This window comes from Myzus persicae, unplaced genomic scaffold (genome assembly GCF_001856785.1).
Source record: "Myzus persicae strain clone G006 unplaced genomic scaffold, MPER_G0061.0, whole genome shotgun sequence".
In the NCBI taxonomy this organism is placed as follows: domain Eukaryota; kingdom Metazoa; phylum Arthropoda; class Insecta; order Hemiptera; family Aphididae; genus Myzus; species Myzus persicae.
Window position 1 is genome coordinate 57117 of NW_019104411.1, and position 20957 is coordinate 78073.

Below are 20957 nucleotides of genomic sequence, written 5' to 3' on the forward strand. Positions count from 1 at the left end.
AAATACCAAACAGATAACAGTACGTCAGTACCTAATACGATGACGGTATATTGTATATAGAGATATCACGGGCAGGCTGCTAGGCTTACCCACTGTCGGCAGGAGTACGATAACCGATATAAGTACCTACTTTAAATTTTAGCAGTGACAATGTATTATGTACCTATTCATTTAACTATTGCTCGTTGAAGCAATATACATCGGTAACGAGTTGATACGAATTATATAATTAATTTAATGACAATAGTGTTAACGTAAGTATTCGTTTTACTTCAAAGTTTATACAAAACATGTTACATGTATTCTATTATACATTTATACACTCATTTTTAAATATTTTTTAATAATTTGTATTTTAGATTCTGATTGGATGAATGTATTGATTTTAAATTATGTGTTTGTTTTTTATATGTCTGTAATCAGTTTTTGGGGCAGTACAAATCTTCAACATTTTTTTCTGGTAGGAAAGTGAATCTAGTTGGAACATTGGGGGGCAGAAAGTAAAAAATTCACAATAGTTTTCTAAACAAACTAAAAATTAAGGAAAAACAGGAATTTTCACGAAATTGGTTCTTAACAAAACCAATTTGAACTTTTGTGTAACTCTAAGAAAAATACATGAAGAGATACATGCAATTCTTATGCGCAGTGAACCCAGAAATTGTTAGTCCTCTACGCCACTCATCTTACTTATTCTTATATAAATCATAAACTATTCGACCTAAAATCAATTTTTTTTGTATCGAAATACTAAGAAAAATATTCTGGTTTCGAAGATAGAATAAGATTGTGTAATTGTTCGTAATTTAAAAAAGTTAAACATTTTTAAAAAATATAAGGATAAAAAATGTTTAATAATATATTAATACAAACGTTGTTTTGTAACTACTTGAAACTATATGTAAAAAAAATATTTTCAAAAAAATTAATACTTTTTGAATAATGAGTGCACTACATTAAAAATCACACGGTATTTTATATAGCTGGTGCATTGAAATTTTTAAATTAAGCACTAAACAGTCGTTCAATTTTTTTTAAATGGCACAAAACGTTTTATGATTAAAAATGTTGTTGAGTGTTCATTATTTGGAGTTATTTACTTAGAGAGTCACTTATCCATAAAGAATTATCCTATGAATCATGAATTGGTGGAGACATTGCCACATATCTTAATCTTAATTAATAGTTCTAATTTTAAAAATTGTTCAGAGGTATACATTTTATACATTATATTTGTTTTTCAGATATTGAAAAATAATATGGATGACGTCAAAAAAAGTAATATATCTTTTGACATAGTTCCAATTACAGATAATGATAAACAAATTGTGCAGAATTCTTTAAAAAAATATTATTTGCGTGATGAACCTTTAAGTGCAAGTGTAGGGTTTTTAGAAGAAGAAGAATCAATAATACGATTTGAAAAAGCTTGCGCTGGTATCATAAAACACGGTGAGTTCATGGATATTAATTGGTAACATTACCTAATGGCTAAGACATCTATTTATTTTTATTATTTTTATTTTGTTAGCTTTCAACCGAAGGTTATTAAATAAAATATATACATATATAAGTCCACTTTGTTCGATATTATTGCGGGTGGGTCCATTTTCCTTCAATAAGGAATTAGGAATAAAAACAATGTTTATATGTAATATAATAGTTATTTAAATAGATATAATAAACACTAAAAACAAAATGACCTATATGAAATTTAAATTACAATTATCCACCTACCAATAATTGTTTTAAAAATAATCTCACAACATTTCAGCAACACATTATTACCTGTTTAAGGAAAAGGAATATCAGTCAGATGAACAATTATTTTCTTAATTTAAAAAAAAAAATTTCTTAGTTTTCAATTTTAACAATTGCAGTGTTGATTGCTTCTCGCCGTTTGTTTGCTTGATAGTCTTTAGATTTTGCTTGATTAGGTTACTGCTTATTTTACAATAAATAGGTTTTTCAATTTGTTTAACAATACTTAGCCACATATTTGGTTTTTCTTAATAATAATATCGGATAAATATATTTTTAATTTTTGGAGGAAAATGGACATAATTTTAGTCCAAAAAAATGTTTGGAGGAAAACGGACGCACCCGCAATGGCCATAGTCATTTTTATTTGTATACTGTATAGTGTATACTGTTATACACTTATTCCTACAATATACTATCATAATATGTTTATGTCTTTCGTTGTTGGGAGATGAAAATAATTTAAAATACTTAATCAAATAATTATAATGAAAGTTTCATAAAAGTTGTGTGCCAAACACTGAACTATGTTCCTCCGTCTATTTCGGGTTACAATAGTTACTTATTAGTAATTCTCGTAAAGATCGATGGATTTTTTTGAGTCATCTATACAACCCGACTGAACTGCAAGCTAAAAAAATGATAACAGAATAAATACTTTGCAACCAAAATTTAAAACACAGATTTTTTTGTACACAATTTAAGTAACAATTTGAACTCAATCAAATATTATTTTAACGAAGAATATCGATTTTAGTTAAGATAATATATTATTAATACAGTGGTCGCCATCTTATGATATTTTTTAATTCACTAATATGCCTACATGATATAATTATTATTGACACTAGTTTAAAATATAAATCAACAGTTAGGTATAAAAATGCTTTAGTCAAAAAATAGGTAGCCAAATAATAAGCATTTTGTGTCTATTGAAAATTGAAGTATCATTCATAAGCAATAATAAGATTGTTTTTCTATTTAGGAGTATCGTTTATGGCAATATCTGCAGAGACAGGTGAAATGATGGGAGCCTCGTTGAATATGACAGTTTGCAGAAGTGATGGAATAAAACAATACGGTGACGAGAACAAAAGTTCGAAGCTAAACGATATCTTGATTCTCTTGGACAAAGCTGAACGAGAAACTGATGTATTTGGGAAGTATCCAAATGTAGATCGTATGATGGACTTAAAGATTATTACAGTTAATGAAGAATATAGAGGACTTGGAATTTGCAAAGCGCTCATCAACAAGTCTAAGTATATAAAACATAATTTGTTCATAATAATATAATAATAATTGCAGGACTATTGAACCATGTTTGATTCTAGACATCAAAAATATTATTTTTGATTTATTAGTACCCATTTTTCGTCTATGGACTCCTCTAATTGTAGGCAATTTTTTATATTTGTCAACACAATTATTTTTTTTTTTAAATATTAGTTTATAATCACCATGATGGTATATATAATGTTTATATCTCGGAACGTTCAAGTTAAAATATGTTTAGTCGGTAACTCGTCATTGCTTTCAAATTGTTTGACAATTAAGTTATCAGTAGAAGTAAAAATCAATAGTTCTTGTTGAAATAAGCAAAGCCGGACATGCTCAGACCGACTTTTGTATACTGCGCCCAATGTACAGGTCAACACAAAATCAAGTATGTAAACTGAGCATTTTTATTGTAGAGTGTAAAAAGGTGACAGGTTAACGGGCTCAAGTAAATTCCACTACTATGTTTATTTAATCTGAAAAAAAATGTAAATTCCACCGGTACGTTTTTACCTGTAAAAATATGTAAATTCCATTGTAAGTAAGATTACATCATTTATGAGGATACAGATTTATTATAAAACATTTATTGTACAATTTATAAAAAATCATATAATATTCAAGAATGATCATTATAGTTAGTTAAGATATAATAAATAATAAAAAATAATGGAAAAATATGTAACTATCTAAATACAATAGTGTCAATACCTAGTTAATATTTAATTTAAAAAATTTAAAGTTTTTAGTAAAAAATAATTACACAAAGAAAATTTAAAATTTGGATTGATAATGCAGTTTCGATGCAGCTTAGACGAATTGCATGATGGTAATATTGTTTTCCTTGAATGACAAAATTATGGTGTTTAAATATTTTTGGGGTGTTTTTGATTGCGAATTTCTTAGGTTATTAGGTTCGTTAATGCTGTTTAATTTAATGTAAGTGAATGATTGCATATCTAATAAAGCTTTTGTAAAGTGATGAATATTTGGATGTGTGTTCTCAAAGGATTGAGCTAAATGTGAGTGAAACGACTCGCATGTATTCGTTGTTAAATTCAATGGTGGAATGAATGCTTCTTCTGTAACGTAGATGTCTATTTATAATCTGCAAATTGAGTAAGTTTTGAGTTTTCGGGCTTTATAGACATTAATTCTATTGGAAAAAAAATAGAAACATCTTCGGAGTCTAAAAAACTAATTCAAAACAAATTCTAAGCCAATCACCTACTTCAGTTATTGTTTTATAGTCTTCCGTCAAACCATATCTTTGGATGGCTCTCCACAAACTTTGTGTAATGTGAAATGTACAATAAGTGGACTTGTGTTTATCTTTAAATACGCAAAAACACAAAGGAACTTAATGGCCATTTAAGTATCCATGTATGGTGAATAGCTGTAAAACATTCTTCACGCAATACGTAAATGTTCAATCCATGTAAACAATTTCTGTTTTACACATAGCCTCAAAGTTGATTTTCGAACAGAATATAATAATACCATTTTCTTTACTAATTTATATTGTGAAGAAAATTTTCATTTCTACTCGTCACACGTTGAGTTTCATTAAAAAAAATTATGAACGTCAAAGTCAAATGAACTTTTAGGTATTTTTGGTATTGTCTTTCTCCTAGCACTTTATACATTTCTCTTAGTATAGTTCACATCTCTAACCTGTATTTGACAATTACATCATTTACAACCATCCAATGAATTTTCATCCAATGCAAGTTTGATTATTTTTTTTGGTGTTTTACAATTGCCCTCTATCGCCCTTCATTTTGCGCCAGTATTTAATACTTGCCAGTTGCCGTTGTAGTGTATTTTAGGTTAATGTTTTGTGAGTACAGAGTATGTAGTCAATGGAAAGTTATTCGTTTTTTTCCAGAATTAATCGTTTTTAAAACCGCGGTTCAATTTTTGTTTTCCCAACGCACTTTTCTTCACCACACTTAAAGAATATTTGTTCATAAAACGTAAAACTATTTAAGCAAAGCAAAACTTGGCCATACGTTCACTGATTATTTCGGTTGATGTAATCATTTTAAAATCAACGGACGAAATCAAGAACTAAAATGTGCCTTCGAAAATATTTTATCGAATGCATTCGCTTCGCGATATGAGTATATCTGATAATGTCTGCGGTCGTTAAGATGTCGTTTAGATAAGACTGTCGAAAGTTGATGAGTAGCTGTACTAAAAATAATAGTAATCTGTGGATTTTACCATCGGTGGAGTTTACGTGTTTTCAGGTCAAAAATACGTACCAGTGGAATTAACATTTTGTGTAAGGTAAAAAAAAATTTACATGTTATAAATCCAACCCTTTTTTTTTTTTTATTTAATATATTAAAATGTCTCAGCATACAAGATGCTATTACAAGTATAAACATTATATAATTTTACAAAATATTATGTTGTGTTAGTTGAGTCGAATGGTAATTGATTATGTATAGATATTTTTAAATAATATAATGGGAAAAGGAAATGAGATAAGATATTATATAAGTTAATTAATTTTAGTATGGATTGTCTGGACGATAAGATTATGAAGTGCTATTAGCTGTGAGTGCATTTAGGACTGATGAAAGAAGGGAGATAAGGGGGCTAATTAGTGAGTTTAAATTTGATATTAAACTTGAGAGAGCGTCGGTGGTTTTGAGTTCCGAGTGTAGGTTTTGATGAGTTTTGGTGGCTTCAGAGTAGGATTTGGTTTTTTGATAGTTGTTAGTGTTGGTGTTGTTGGAATCAGGAATATTGACTGGATGGACGGTTTTTTTGAAGGCAGCTTTGTAGACTTGGCATCCTTTGAAGTTGGCAGTATGTTCCTTAGTGCAAAGCGCACATTTGGCGGTACTATGTCGGTCTTTAGGGCATGCTATTGTAAGGTGGTTTTCACCACATTTAACGCATTTTGGTTCGTGGCAGCAGTTATTTCACGTGTGTCCATAGGATTGACAGTTGTGACATTGTGGTGGGCCACGTCTCATTTTGTGTGGTTTCTCAATCAGTACCTTAGTATTGAGTAGGAACTTGATGTCTAGGATGTCTTTATTATTGCCTTGATTTAAAATATCCACAAAGAATAATAGTAGGGGACATTTGTTTTTATTTTTGACGTTGTATATGTGTTTGGCTGAGTGTCCCAATTCAGTCAAAGCACCGACAATGTCATTACTTAAGGTAGAAAAGTGCAGGTTTCTGATAACGACCCTGTATGTGCGAAGGTTTAGCATTAGTTTCGTGTAGGTGGTCTATGATTTTATTAAAGTTTATGCGACTTGTTGGTTGCACGATGAGGTGTGACGGCGTTGACCTACAGGTAAAGCCATTTGAGTTGGTGATGTTTATTAGGAGCTTATTGAAAGCGGAGTAGTTGGCAATATTCTTGATATAGATAGGTGGAGCTGGGGGCCCCATGTCTCGTTCAGTGTGAGGCTGGTTCGCAGAATCATCTTTGAGGTTGGTTAATGGCATAGTAGATGCTATGTCGTCAGTGTCATCAGTGGGGAGTAGGGCATAACGATTTGGTGAAACATAGATTTTTGATTTTTTGTCGTTTTGGCTTGGCGAAGTTGACGAGGTTGAAAGATTTCGTTTTATGGTTTTTGGTGTACGTGGTAAAGCGGAACCGGCTATTTGTTCGTTGTTCTTCATAACTATTGTTATTGTAATATTATATACTATTGGGACTGATTGTTAATAATGACCGAAATAGGTTACTAATGAGCGCGCGCGGCGATAACGGAGTGTATACGATATACGATGCAGCGTACGTGTATTCATGATGAACGCTACGGCCGAACTAAATCCAATCCTAAAATCGACTACCTGTAAATGGGTGGAATTTACAATCGCCCATGTTAACTGCACCCGAGTGAAATCTTAAAAATGAATACCTGTATTTTTGCAAAATTAAACAAAATTTCCAAATTTTTAATCTAAAATTACAATCTTCAATTTATACTTAATTTGTTAAATCATATAATATGAAAAATTAATAGAATACAATTCAAAATAAAAAAACAAAAATTTTAAAAGTACAATATTATCACAAATAATAACATATTGTTGATACTATACAATATATTACATATTCATCAATTGGAGTTTGATAACTATTATATTTATAAATTAAATTTCTTAACTTTTATTTGGTTTTAAAGTGTTGATATTCAAACGATTCATTTGTACCATTCAGTGTAATATTTTATGTTGATATCTGAAGCACTTTTTGTGCTGCTTCACGAATTGTTTAGATATCATAAATTAACTGATTTAAGTGAATACGATAATTACTAACAGACCTATATAGGATAACCATCATTTTTCGTATTAATGCAATAGTTATTCGATACCTCACGATTTTAACAAATAGGTAATATGGTTTGGGACAAAAATAAAATTTCTGTAACATACAATTGAAAAAGTACACAATTATAGAAACGTTAATAAGTTAAAATAGTTAAATACATAATTAACATTTACAATTTATTTTTGTATATTTTATAAGCTGAGCACAGATTAAGTTCTACCTTTTAAACATGGATGAGAAAAATCGATCGCAGTTTACAAAAAAAGATCATTTGGTCGCAGTTTACGTATTTGTGCCTTCTAACAGTCTCAGTCTCCATTATCTTGTTAATGCCATTATATCTTAACTATTTTTGAGGGTAGAAAGTTTTAAAGCCCCCAAAATGGTAAATATGAAAACACTTTTCATTTATGCATATTGCTATCGTAAATTCTAATTTGTAATTTATATATTGGTTGTCGTATATCCACTTTTCGGTGGTGTACCTCTACCAACGTTTGAGGAACCAAAAGACCATAAATTAACCGGTTACAGTTTGGCACTCAAAAAGTCGATATCGTTACTTTAATGCTTAGACTTTCAATCCTCAACGACCATAAATTAACCGGTTACAGATTGGATTGAAAGAATACAATAATGTAAGATTACCTTTACCGTTTAAACCTTAAATCCTCAACGACCATGAATTAACCGGTTACAGATTAGATTTTAAGGAGTACGGCAAATTGCGTGGCTACTCAAACAAAACAAATGATTTCTCGGGTCGGAAACACTTTTATTCTTTTTAAAAAAACAATTAAAACATAAATGAATTGTCCGTACAGTAACCGTCACACGGACGGTCGTCGTACCGGCGTCCTCTCGGAGCGACACTCCGCGACGACCCGACTCTCCCTCTTCCTGCCCGTGCGGCCGTCTTATATCTATTTGATTTTTGTCACCTCAGCACATTTTGCTCCACAGGCCTGACCTATCCCAAAATCTTAGTTGCTAGAATCATTTGATTGTTTATGTGACCGCAATAAACTATAAAAGTGTAAAAAGTGCCAAAAACAACTAAACAATTCATTTCTAATTCTTTATTTAAAAAAATATACAATTCTTCATAATATAATTCACATAGGTAACATATTATACACCTTCTATTTGTGATGCTTGATTTACATTAATATAATAATAACTTAATTTCTAGAGAGTTGGCATTGGAGTTAGGGTATCAAATGATGTACGTTCAGTGCGCCAGTCATTTTACTGCAAAAGCTGTTGAAAGTTGTGGATTTCAATGCATATATTCGTTGTGTTATTCGGATTACGTGAACAAGCAAGGCGAAGTGGTGTTCAAGACACAGCCCCCTCATACATTTCTCAAAATCCATGTGTTACTCCTCTAAAATATTTAATATTTACTAACTTAACCTAATTAAATTGGTAACATGTGGAATCCATAATGTATAAAGTTACAATTATTATTGTACCACCAAAAGTAAAATTTTAAACTACCTATATAAATTATTAATATACCTTGGCAGTACTTTGCTATTTGTCTATAGTAGGTTATCAATAAAAAATATAAATAATATACAGATACTATACGAGGAAAAAGTTGGCATTAGTTTTTTTTTTTTTGTAAATACCTACCTGCGATTTTTAATTTTTAAAAGGTTGGACGAGCACCGTTAGAAAAGTAGTATAATTCCAAATCAAATGTTTCATCATAGGGTTGCTGTATGAAGCCCAATTTTCGTACATACGAGGTGTGGCAATTAAATAACGAGAATTTTAAATTTTATAACATTTATTTAATATTTACAATGATTTATGGACCCATGCCTTTACAGTACTCTCCTCCGAGTCGAACACACTTGGTCCAGCGTTCTTCCCATTTCTGGAAGCACTCCTGGAAGTCTCCAGAAGTTAAACTCTTCAACACCGTTGTTACGGCACGTTGAATATCCTCCAAATCCTCATAGCGATGTCCTTTCATTGGTTCCTTTAACTTTGGAAATAGCCAGAAGTCCAGTGGAGCCAGATCAGGGCTGTACGGGGGGTGGGGGAGCTTTGTTATGTTCCTACTGGTCAAAAACTGTTGAACTTTTAATGATGTGTGAGCAGGCGCATTCTCATGGTGAAGGACCCAACCATTTTTGGCTAATTCCGACCTCACACGAGACATTCTATGACACAATCGCTTAAGAACTTCAATTCGGACTGTGAGGCGTCGATCTGTTCGCACCAACACACTTAAACGTTCGACATTTTACCAAGTGTGCACGATTTTAGGGGCACCTGACCTTGCATCTTCTTGCGTCGATTCTCAGCCTGATGCGAAATGTGATGCCCATTCGTACACACGTGGTTTTGATAAGCAGTCGCCAGTCACTACCGAACACACGCGGCAATTTACGAAAAATTTCGGCCGTTTTTTTCACCAGATTTCACCCGAAACTTGATGACGATTCGTTGCTCGTTTTTCACGTCACACATTTTTGTACGTCACGACACTACACTACTAACTTTAAAAAATCGGAGAGCACAAAATATAACACCGATCACTATCAAACTTAGCAGACTTGTGTATTACCTCGTGAACTTTAAGTCAACAAATTTTAAAGGTATCACTGTTACCACTATAGAAGCTAGAAACAAATTCTCGTTATTTAATTGCCAAACCTCGTATGTATAGTGTCCTAGTATCAAGACAAAGTGTATCGCATATCGACCTGTAAGTCCATTTTTCAAACATTTCATGAGAAGAAAACAAAAATTTCGCTTTCATAAAAATCTCTATAACCTTCAGTTTTAATGTCATTAAAATTTGTATTTTTTTTAGTTAAAAGCTGACATAATAAATTCTTAATATCTTTTACTATGGCAACTATGGTTAACTAGTGTATATTTAAAGCTACCTACTCAAAAATCAATAATTTGGAACTTGGAAACATGCTAAAAAATGTCATAACTTTGATCACAATGACATAATGTAATTTGCAGTGTTGTAAAAAAATACTTTTAAAAAGTATTTAAGTAATTACTCAAATATTTTTCAGAAGTATTTGAAATAATATTCAAATACAAAAAAAAATCTCTTCAGTTCTGAAATAATTTGTTATAGTAAAAAATTTGTTTATTGCATTTTATAAACATGATTCGTTCAATAATCAAATAAACTGATCACTGATCAGTCATGTACTCATGTTAGTTCTTTTTTTTTTTTGATAGTTGCGCCTTATCACCACAACAATGAACTTTTCCTTACATATAGTTTTATATTTTTAAAGCAATATAATGTATTTGAATATCTCATGCCGTCGTCGATCTTCGTCGACGATAAACGATAATGATAATTGATAACTATTTTCTTGGTAAATAGGTACCTAGTACTAATTATTAGTAATAATATTTTCGCATTCCGAAATGGTAAGTAGATATAAATCAAATCATAGCCTTTATATTGGACAATAAACTATTTCCCGGAGAAAAAAAAATATTTGATCGACGAAAACCGATATCAAATTATGCATAAATGATAAATTGATAAATATGTTACGTTGGGACATAACCATAATTATTATGTAAGCAACATGGTATGATCATAAAATTCCATATTTGGTTCAAGCCCGCGCATACGTCACTTACTTATCCGTATTATCATATTGTCATTCTATTATTAGTTATTACTACAATACATTACGCTACTTCACGTGCTTACCGAAGGTTCTGACCGTCTAAAAGTTACGATCATACCTTTTTGTTTACATCATGACCACGATAGCAAGTTATTTTAATTTAACAAGAATTACCTATACATGAAAACAAATTGAGAATTAAAATAACAAAAAAAGTATTCAATAAAATAGTATTTAACAGTAAAAAAAGTATTTAAAATACCATTCAAATACTTCAAAATAAAAAGTATTTAAAAAAGTATTCAATACGGAAAAAAGTATTTGAATACTATTACTCAAATACTTTACAACACTGGTAATTTGCTGCATATTGTGACTTAGATTAGATTGTATACATATGTACACCGACATGGTTTGAAAACCGTCAACATGGAAATGGGATCTATGACCGGTGGTTAGGGTCATTTTGCATCATAGAATAATATTACTCCAAAGATAAATATATATATATATATAAATTACTCAATGGTCAGCATGCGCACGGATACTCAACATAGAGTATTTTATGTGCAAAACGGTCGAGTTCTCTCCTGGCTCAGTGCATATGCAACGACGAAATCTATCTTAAATTATTTTTCTCGTTTCGTGATGATAGTGATGACTGATGACAATATGATTAATAAATAATGATTATTGGAGAACAATACAATTTTGTGATCACTTATTTATATTTTTTTTATGTTAGGCAGTGTCCCTCAGTCATTAGTTGTACAAATTTAATATTCTAGATTAAAAAAAGCATAAACACATATGAGTATATGACATATAACATAACATAGAACAATCGACCTTGGGAGTGGGAGACCGCCTAATACGTAGATATCGCAATACCCACCACGTTAAATGCATTAACTTGGCCTACCCATTCTTATATTACCCATGAATTTATCATAATTTCACAACACCCAATCAAAGGACTAATTAAAATAAATGTCTATTAAAGAAGCAGAGGCAAATAACATAAACGATCAACGTTAAATATTTTGAGAGGTTGGTTCCACTAAGTCTAAAATTTTAATTCGCTTGCATATATCAAAATAAATACTAAATAGATAACAGTACCTAATACGATGACGGTATATAGAGATATCACGGGCAGGCTGCTGGGCTTACCCACTGTCGGCAGGAGTACGATAACGATATAAGTACCTGTTATACTTTAAATTTTATCAACGACAATGTATAATTATGTACCTATCATTTAACTATTGCTCGTTGAAACAATACACATCGGTAACGAGTTGATACGAATTATATAGTTAATTTAATGACAATACTGTTAACGTAAGTATTATTTTTACTTCAAAGTTTATACAAAACATGTTATATATGGATTCTATTATATACTAATTTTTAAACATTTTTTAATAATTTGTATTTTAGATTCTGATTGGATGAATGTATTGATTTTAAATTATGTGTTTGTTTTTTATATGTCTGTCATCACTTTTTGTGGCAGTAAAAATTTTCAACAGTATCTTAAGTGGTAGGAAAGTGAATCTATTTGGTACTCTGGGGGGCAGAAAGTAAAAAATTCACAATAGTTTTCTAAACAAACAAAAAATTAAGGAAAAACAGGAATTTAAAAAATTCACAAAATGGTTTCTAGTCGTTAAAAAGAACATTTTAAAATATGTATGGGTATATAATTTTTTATATTTTTTATCCTTAACAATTTTCAAGTTTTAAATTTTTGAATGACAACATACAGTTGTAACTACATAATATTCTGAAGCAGTATATATTTCTAAGTGCATGGTGGATCATGACAGTTATATCATTATAATATATATATATATATTGACCTATACCCGCCACCCATACTCATCTTACTTATTCGTATATAACTCATAAACTATTTGACCTAAGTTCAATTTTTATGGATCGAAATACTAAGAAAAATTTTCTGGTTTCGAAGATAGAATAAGATTGTGTAATTTTTCGTAATGTAAAAAAGTTAAATTTTTTTAAAAAATATGAGGATAAAAAATGTTTAATAATATATTAATACAAACGTTGTTTTGTAACTACTTGAAACTATATGTAAAAATAATATTTTCAAAAAAATCAATACTTTTAGAATAATGAGTGTACTACTTTAAAATACACACGGTATTTTATATAGCTGGTGCATTAAAATTAAGCTCTAAATAGTCGTTCAATTATTTTTATATAGAACAAACGTTCTACGATTAAAAATGTTATTGAGTGTTCATTATTTGGTATTATTCACTTAGAGAGTCACTTAACTAAACTAACCTAACTAAAGTGGGAAAAGTATGAATCATGAATTTGTGGAGACATATGCCACATAGGGTGTGAATTTAGGGGGTGCTGGAATAATTTATGGTACACAGACCTAACCTAACCATGGCCTATTCATTCTTTTATTATTATCTATGAATTTATCATTATTATGCGGTAAAAGTATGATACATTTAAAGAAGAACCAATAAAAGAACTAATCAAAAAAATGTACAACTATTCTTAAAATTAGAACCATTTAGATTCACCTGTCTATATTAAAATTAATACCAAACCATTTATAAAAGTTTAGTTTCTTTCTAAGAAGCAGATGCGAATGATGCGATGAACATAAACGATAAACTATAAATATTTTGAGAAGTTGCTCCACTCTAGGTCTAAAATTATGATTCACCAGTATATATCAAAATACATATTAAGCAGATAATTGTACCTAATACGATGACGGTATAAAGAAATCCTGGGCCTATGCACTGTCTGCGAGAGTTCGATAACCAATAAGTACCTACTTTAACTTTTAGTGTGTAACTACTCGTACAATGTATTATATTATGTCATTTAACAATTGCTCGTTGAAGCGATACATCAGTGACGAGTCGATACGAACTTAAATTAATTAAATGACAAAAGTGTTAAAGTAAGTATTTTTTTTATACCTTTTTGTGTAAAAAATTTTCAATTTTACTTAAAATTTTACACGAAACACGTAACATGTATTAAACTATATATTAATTTATTAATCTTTTTTTAATATAGAAAAGTCAATCTAGTTGGTGCATTAGAGGGGGTGGGGGGTCAAAAATAAAAATTCTTAATAGTTTTGAAAAGCGTGTGGAAAAACACACTAAATATTCAGGAAAAACTGAAATTTTTACACAAAACCCGTTTTTTAGTGTAACTCTATAAATTTAACTTCAATGCACCAAAACATGTTTGGAATATTGCGATTATCTTTAAACTATTTACGGGCATAAACAAATTTCGAATTTCGAAGTTGTTTTAAAATTATGGCTGATAAAAATTTTTTTGCCTGTTCAAAAATCTTAAAAACGTAATTCAACGTTCCTTATCAGTTTTTGTCAATGGAAATTAAAAAAAAAAACTTCAGCATAAATCCACAGTTTTCTTTTATAAGCGTTTTGTTGACAAAGTTGGTCAAAATCACGAAAATTGGCAAATTATTTCAAATTAAAAATTCATAAAAAATGTTCTAGCTATGTATATCTAAGGTTTAAAGTTCGTACATAAGATTCTCCTTAAATTTTCCTGTATTTAACAAAACAAAAAAAATTACTGGATAGTCAAATTAGTTATAAATGTCAAATTATAATGTTAATTATCATTATGGTTTACTCGTAAATCATAATTAATTTTAATTACATTTTATTTTTGGTTTTCGAATTCATTTATTGAGGCAATATTTTCTGAAATCTACGATCTTTAATAATATTGTTGATTATTATCTAAAACTTTTAGAATCGAATATAAATTGAATTGATTTTTAATTTTTCTCGAATACCCTAACTTCTCTATAGGGTTTCTCATTCATTTTACATTCATAACTTATTTTAATAACTTAAAAAATAACGCGTAAAAATTTTTAAAAAGTAACTTCGTTACAAAAGCGTTCATTTAAATGAAATGAACATTACATATTCATTACATTGACATTAAGCACTTCAAAAGTTTGATTTGGTAAAAGTATAACGGAATGAAAATAAAGGCAAATTATATGGCACATTGCACATGTACGCTCCAAATTTGAATTTATAACACAAAATATGAACATTATTTATGAAAGTTAGCATCCGGAAAATTGGAAGTACATTCTGAGGTTATATACATAAAATAATCAAAATTAATTGAAGCTTAGTTTTAATTATTCTAATAATAATTAAAAATATGAATATTCAATTAAATTATTCTATTAAATAATAATAACATTCATATTTCTAGAATAACAAGCTTTTTAATAACTAACTAAAAACAATGTTATAACAACACAGATTCGTATTAATCATTTACTTAATTTAAATTGAATTCCACTTCTAAATTCCTGAGATTTATAAACGATACAATAATTATTAAGTTGATTTTGATATTTGTACTTATGAATTATATTTTATCTATTAGAATTGAATAATCTCTAAAGTACATAAGTAAATACTAAATATACGTCCTAAACATGATATTAAGAATGATTACTATTCATCATATAGGTACCGGATGATTCATTTATCAATCAACACTCATATTTCAAAAAATTGCGAACATATGGTTTCTAGTTGTTAAAAACAAAATTTTTAAAATATGTATATATATTTATTTTTATTTTTTATCCTTAAATTTTTTTAATTTTTACATTTTTGAATGACAACATACAGTTTTAACTACATCATATTCCAAAGCAGAATATTTTTCTAAGCATAGGTAAGGCCACGGGAATAGGATCAAAAATAGAGTTATGTCTAAATATTTTTTGACCTATTCTCGTGACCCACCTGTCTTTTGATACATAAAAATCAAATTTAGGACAAGTAGTTTATGACTTATAACTTATAATTATTTAAAGTTTAGATAAACTGAGTGGAGTAGTACGCAGTTACCCCGGAGATTATTATAGTTCACTACTCCACTCATCTTACTCATCTCACTAAATATCAAAATCCGCATTTTCTATACACCATACAATTTTTAAAATATTTTTACTTGCGCAAAATTATTTATAGGCCTATGAAATTTTCGATTATTATTTCTTTTTTTTAAAGTAATGTCGATAAAAATTGTTTCACTATGTTAAAAAACTTGAAAATGTAATAAGTTCCTCGTAAGTTGTTGGTGGAAATTAAAAAAAAAGTTAAGCGTAAATCCACAATAACTTTTTATGAGCGTTTGAATTTAGAATCTTAACAAAATTCGTAAAATCAAGAAACTTTGCAAATTATTTTGAGTTAGAAATTCATAAAAATTTGTTTTCTCATATCTAAGATTTAAAATTTAATACTAATACCATATATGTTTTTCTTTACAAAAAAAAAAAAAATTCTACCGGCAAATCAAATTCAATTTTTATGAGCTTTATTTAGGTCTTCATTTCTGATATAGCGATTTTCTTATAACGAATTTAAAGGACAGATTAATCGAACAATATAAATTCATAGACATTTTTTAAATAGTACAAAACGTTCTATAAATGATCTACCTTAAATGATTAAAAATGTTGTTGAGAGTTCATAATTTGGAACTTCTCCGTGACAGAAGTAGATTTACCCTTATCACTTATCGATAAGGGAAAGTGGGAAAAGTGTGAATCATGAATTTGAGGAGACATATTTTAATCTTAACTAATAGTTATAATTTTAAAAGTGGGTTATTATAAGATATATATATAATATTTTTTTTTTCAGATACTGAGAAACAATATGGATAAAATCAAAAAAGTTTCTTTTAACATAGTCCCAATTACAGATAATGATAAAGAAATTGTGCAGAATTCTTTAAGACAGTATTTTTTCCGAGATGAACCTTTGAGTGCAAGCTTAGGGTTAATAGAAGAAAAAGAATCATTAACAGAATTTGAAAATTTTTGTGTTGATTTAATAAAATACGGTGAGTTAATGGATATTAATTGCCAACGTTATCTATAATGGCTAATGCATATTTTTATTTTGTTAGCTTTCAACTGAAAGTTATTATATAAAATATATATATATATTACTATATACACTTTGTAGGATATTAATATATTATTTTTGGCGTGTCCAATTCTCTTCAAAAATTAAATACTATTTTCTTCCACTGACAATTTTCTTTCAATAAGGAATTAAGAACAAAAATTATGTTTATGTTTAAAACTAATATAGAAGTTATTAAAAATTAAAATAGGTATAGTAAAAAAACATTTAAAAAAAATGCCCTATGAATTATTAATAATAATTATATAAGTACCTAAAAGTATTTTTTCCCCGAAAAGGAATATTAGCCAGAAGAATAATTATTTTACTTTTTGTATCACTTAGACATTTTTTCGTTTTCAAAATTAATAATTGCATTGTCGATTGTTTCTTGCCCTTCGTTTGCTCGATAGTATTTAGTTTTTTTTGGTTAGGTTACATCTTATTTTACAATAAATAGATGTTTACAATATTGAGGCACATATTTAATTTTTCTTCATAAGAATTTTGTCTAAATATTTTAATATTTGGAGGAAAACGGTATCTCATTTTTAGAGGAAAATGGACACGCAGGCCACAATGGATACAGCCATGGTTGCATATAAGTACGCAATTAGATACTAATTTGATGAAGAATATCGGTTTAGTTATTTTTGTTGTAATTTAAAAGTGACATTAGACATGTTTATAAATTTGGCTTCGATTATATTGATACAGCGGTATTTACAGTGGTCAAAATCTTATAGTATATTTTTTATTCACTAATATATAATATATTTTTTTTAATTGGGATTCATTTAAAATGTTAAAATCATTTATTTAAAATATAATTCATCAGTTTGATAAAAAGTTGCCTTGGTCAAAAATTAGGTAGCCAAATAATAAGAATTATGTGTCTTTTGTAAATTGAAGTATTATCTATAATCAATAGGGTTCGGATTTGAAGGCAAATGCCTTTCTCTTATTAATCACAATAGAAAAATAATTTTTATACAAAAATGTGTTTCATTTAATTTCTTAGACGATGTATCTTTTTTTGTTTTGCCTTTTTTTGCCTTTTTACTTATAAATGCCTTTTTGCCTTTTTTACCTTTTGTACTCATAAATGCCTATTTTGTGTTTAATTTTTTAGTTGATTTTATAATTGTATACACAGCTTGAGTATTATCGCTACAAATGATTTTTATTATTCGCAATATTAATCGATATCATCTTATCGAGTATTTGGTTAGGTTCAACAAAGTTATATCGAAGAACAAGGGATGGTAAAATATCAAAAAGATCAACCAAGTATTGATTGGAGAAACCACAAGCGATGACGATCTATCAATTTGCAATCTTAATTTAGATAATTATTTAAGTATGAAATACCCCCGATAACTTCGGTGGACGCAGAAAGATCGTTTTCGATGTACAAAAATATTTTAACCCCTAATTTTTCTGAAGACAGCTTATCACAATACATGGTAGTCAATTTTTTTTTAATACCAACTAGTTTATTTTGCATTAAATTAACTAGTATAACTCAAGTAAGTTAATATTTAAAATTGTTTTTAACTAATTCTTAGGACAAACCTGGTTTTAAAAAAAGGTACCTAATCTATTTATACAAAATAGCATAAACTTAATATAGTTTAGTATTCATGCTCAATTTTAATTTGTATTTTTCTCAAAATATGTGCATTTGAAAGTGTTTAAAAATTGTTTATTATTTTATTTTGTAGTATATTTATGAATTGCCTTTTGATATAAATTAAATGCCTTTTTTTTGCCTTTTTTTACATTTTAAATGCTTTTTTTATTGATTATATTGCCTTCAAATCCGAACCCTAATAATCAATAATAATATTGTTTTTCTATTTAGGAGTATCGTTTATGGCAATATCTGCAGAGACAGGTGAAATGATGGGTGCCGCGTTGAATAGCACTGTTTGCAGGAGCGACGAAATAAAAAAATACGGTGACGAGAACAAAAGTTCGAAGTATAATGATATTATGGTTGTCTTAGACAAAGCTGGACGAGAAACAAATGTATTTGGGCAGTACCCAAATGTAGATCGTATGATGGAGTTAAAGATTATTACGGTTAATGAGGAATATAGAGGACTTGGGATTTGCAAAGCCCTCATCAACAAGTCTAAGTATATTAAACATTATTTGTTCATAAGCATTATTATTGATGCGACTAAGCAACTAAGCACCCATTTTCATCTGTAGATACTCATCTTTTTAAAACCAATTTTTTATTTTTCTTAAATACAATTATTTTTTTGAAAAAAAAAACAAAATATTAGTTTATAAACAACATCACAATGGTTGATATGTCAGAATGTTAAAGTTAGATTATGTTTTAGCGATAACTCGTCATTGCTTTCAAATGTTTGTAAGCTCTTGTCAAGATAACCAAACCCAGACACGCGTCTAACAGTCTCAGTCTCCATTATTGTGTTAGTGCTGTTATAAACTTTGGCGGACTTTGGGGTTCAAAGTTTCAAACCCCCCGGAATGTTTTACTAAAACTTAGATTCAAATTTGTAATACATATATTGGTTATAAATTTATAATAAATAATAATTAATAGTTAATATCCCCTGAAGACCAAAAAAAAACATTTGATTGTTTATGTGCCCGCAATGAACTATACAAGTGTTGAGTGCCAAAAACAACTAAACAATTAATTTCTAATTCTTTATTTGAAAAAATTTACAATTCTTCATAATACATTGACACATTGTACATAAGTACATAACAATATAACATATTATATATCCTACTCTTTGTGATACTTGATTTAAAATTAATATAATAATAACTTAATTTCTAGAGAGTTGGCATTGGAGTTAGGGTATCAAATTATGTACGTGGAGTGCTCCAGTCATTTTACTGCAAAAGCTGTTGAAAGTTGTGGATTTCAATGCATATATTCGTTGCGTTATTTGGATTACGTGAACAAGCAAGGCGAAGTGGTGTTCAAGACAAAGCCCCCCCATAAATTTCTCAAAATCCATGTGTTACTCCTCTAAAATATTTAATATTTACTAACTTAACCTAATTAAATTGGTAACATGTGGAACCCATAAAGTATAAACGTTACAATAATTATTGTACCACCGTAGAAGTAAAATTTTAAACAACTTATATAAATTATTAATGTATACCTAGGCTGTACTTCGCATTGAGCTTAAAGTAATCAATGAAAATATATAAATCTGCAGATATTGTGCAATGAATAAGTTTACATTTGTTTTTTTTTGTAAATTGTAAATACCTGATTACTTAAATTTTGGAAGAGCACCGTGAGTCGAGTAGTATTGTAATGCAGATTTTGCATTTTAGTGTTGCTATACGACGCCCAATTTGTGCGTATAGTGTCCCAGAGTCAAGACAAAGTGTTTCACTCAACGACCAAAGTCCATTTTTGAAATTATTCTTGCTATTAACTTGGATCATAATATTATGGTTTAATTATATACGTTAACCTTAAATACCATGGTTTAAGCGTGTTTACTATAAATGTATTTATAAGAATGAAAAACAGTCGAAGGCACATATACGACAGAATGTGACAGTTTGAACGGCGTCATATTTTTGATCAATATATAAATATATTTTTTACAAGATTATAGAGAACTATAAAATCGTGCTTTTGACTGCCCTATAACTTTATACCTATCTGCACGCACCAAGCAACGGCCGAACGTAATTGCCCTGATAAACTAAAAATGTTAAATAGCTATAAGTTATATAAGTTTGAAATAAAGTCTGAGCGACATTGTTTGATTGCACCATCGTTCTTAACTTGATGAAATAAAAAATTTCTAGGTGTTTTTCGTGGGGAGCCGGGTTAACAAAAACTTGTAACGATTTAGTATAAAATACTATGTTTTATATGAACCATAGATGATAAAAATGTTTATTATCCATGCCTATGAAATAAATGTAATAGTTATAATGTAATTATACGATTAATATTACAGA

The 20957-nt window shown here is 29.0% G+C and overlaps 2 protein-coding genes across 5 annotated transcripts; both read left to right on the forward strand.

The window, feature by feature from the left end:
* Positions 1 to 130: 130 nt before the first annotated feature.
* On the forward strand, positions 131 to 8956 carry LOC111041982 (dopamine N-acetyltransferase-like). 2 transcript variants are annotated; one of them, XM_022326454.1, is made up of 4 exons: positions 131 to 254; positions 1245 to 1452; positions 2747 to 3023; positions 8547 to 8900. In XM_022326454.1, exons 2-4 carry the CDS (start codon positions 1260 to 1262, stop codon positions 8743 to 8745), a joined length of 669 nt encoding a protein of 222 aa, XP_022182146.1. In that variant the 5' UTR covers positions 131 to 254; positions 1245 to 1259; the 3' UTR covers positions 8746 to 8900. The 2 variants fall into 2 exon arrangements, with proteins under 2 accessions (XP_022182146.1, XP_022182147.1); XM_022326455.1 differs by lacking the exon at positions 131 to 254 and having other exon boundaries at positions 1260 to 1452; positions 8547 to 8956.
* Positions 8957 to 12204: 3248 nt separating this feature from the next.
* Positions 12205 to 20212, forward strand: LOC111041986 (dopamine N-acetyltransferase-like). Of its 3 annotated transcripts, none has more exons than XM_022326462.1 (4): positions 12205 to 12324; positions 16713 to 16914; positions 18844 to 19120; positions 19804 to 20002. In XM_022326462.1, the coding sequence occupies exons 2-4, from the start codon at positions 16728 to 16730 to the stop codon at positions 20000 to 20002; spliced, it is 663 nt and encodes a 220-aa protein (XP_022182154.1). In that variant the 5' UTR covers positions 12205 to 12324; positions 16713 to 16727. The 3 variants fall into 3 exon arrangements, with proteins under 3 accessions (XP_022182154.1, XP_022182153.1, XP_022182155.1); XM_022326461.1 differs by lacking the exon at positions 12205 to 12324 and adding an exon at positions 13810 to 13942; XM_022326463.1 differs by lacking the exon at positions 12205 to 12324 and having other exon boundaries at positions 16728 to 16914; positions 19804 to 20212.
* Positions 20213 to 20957: the final 745 nt, after the last annotated feature.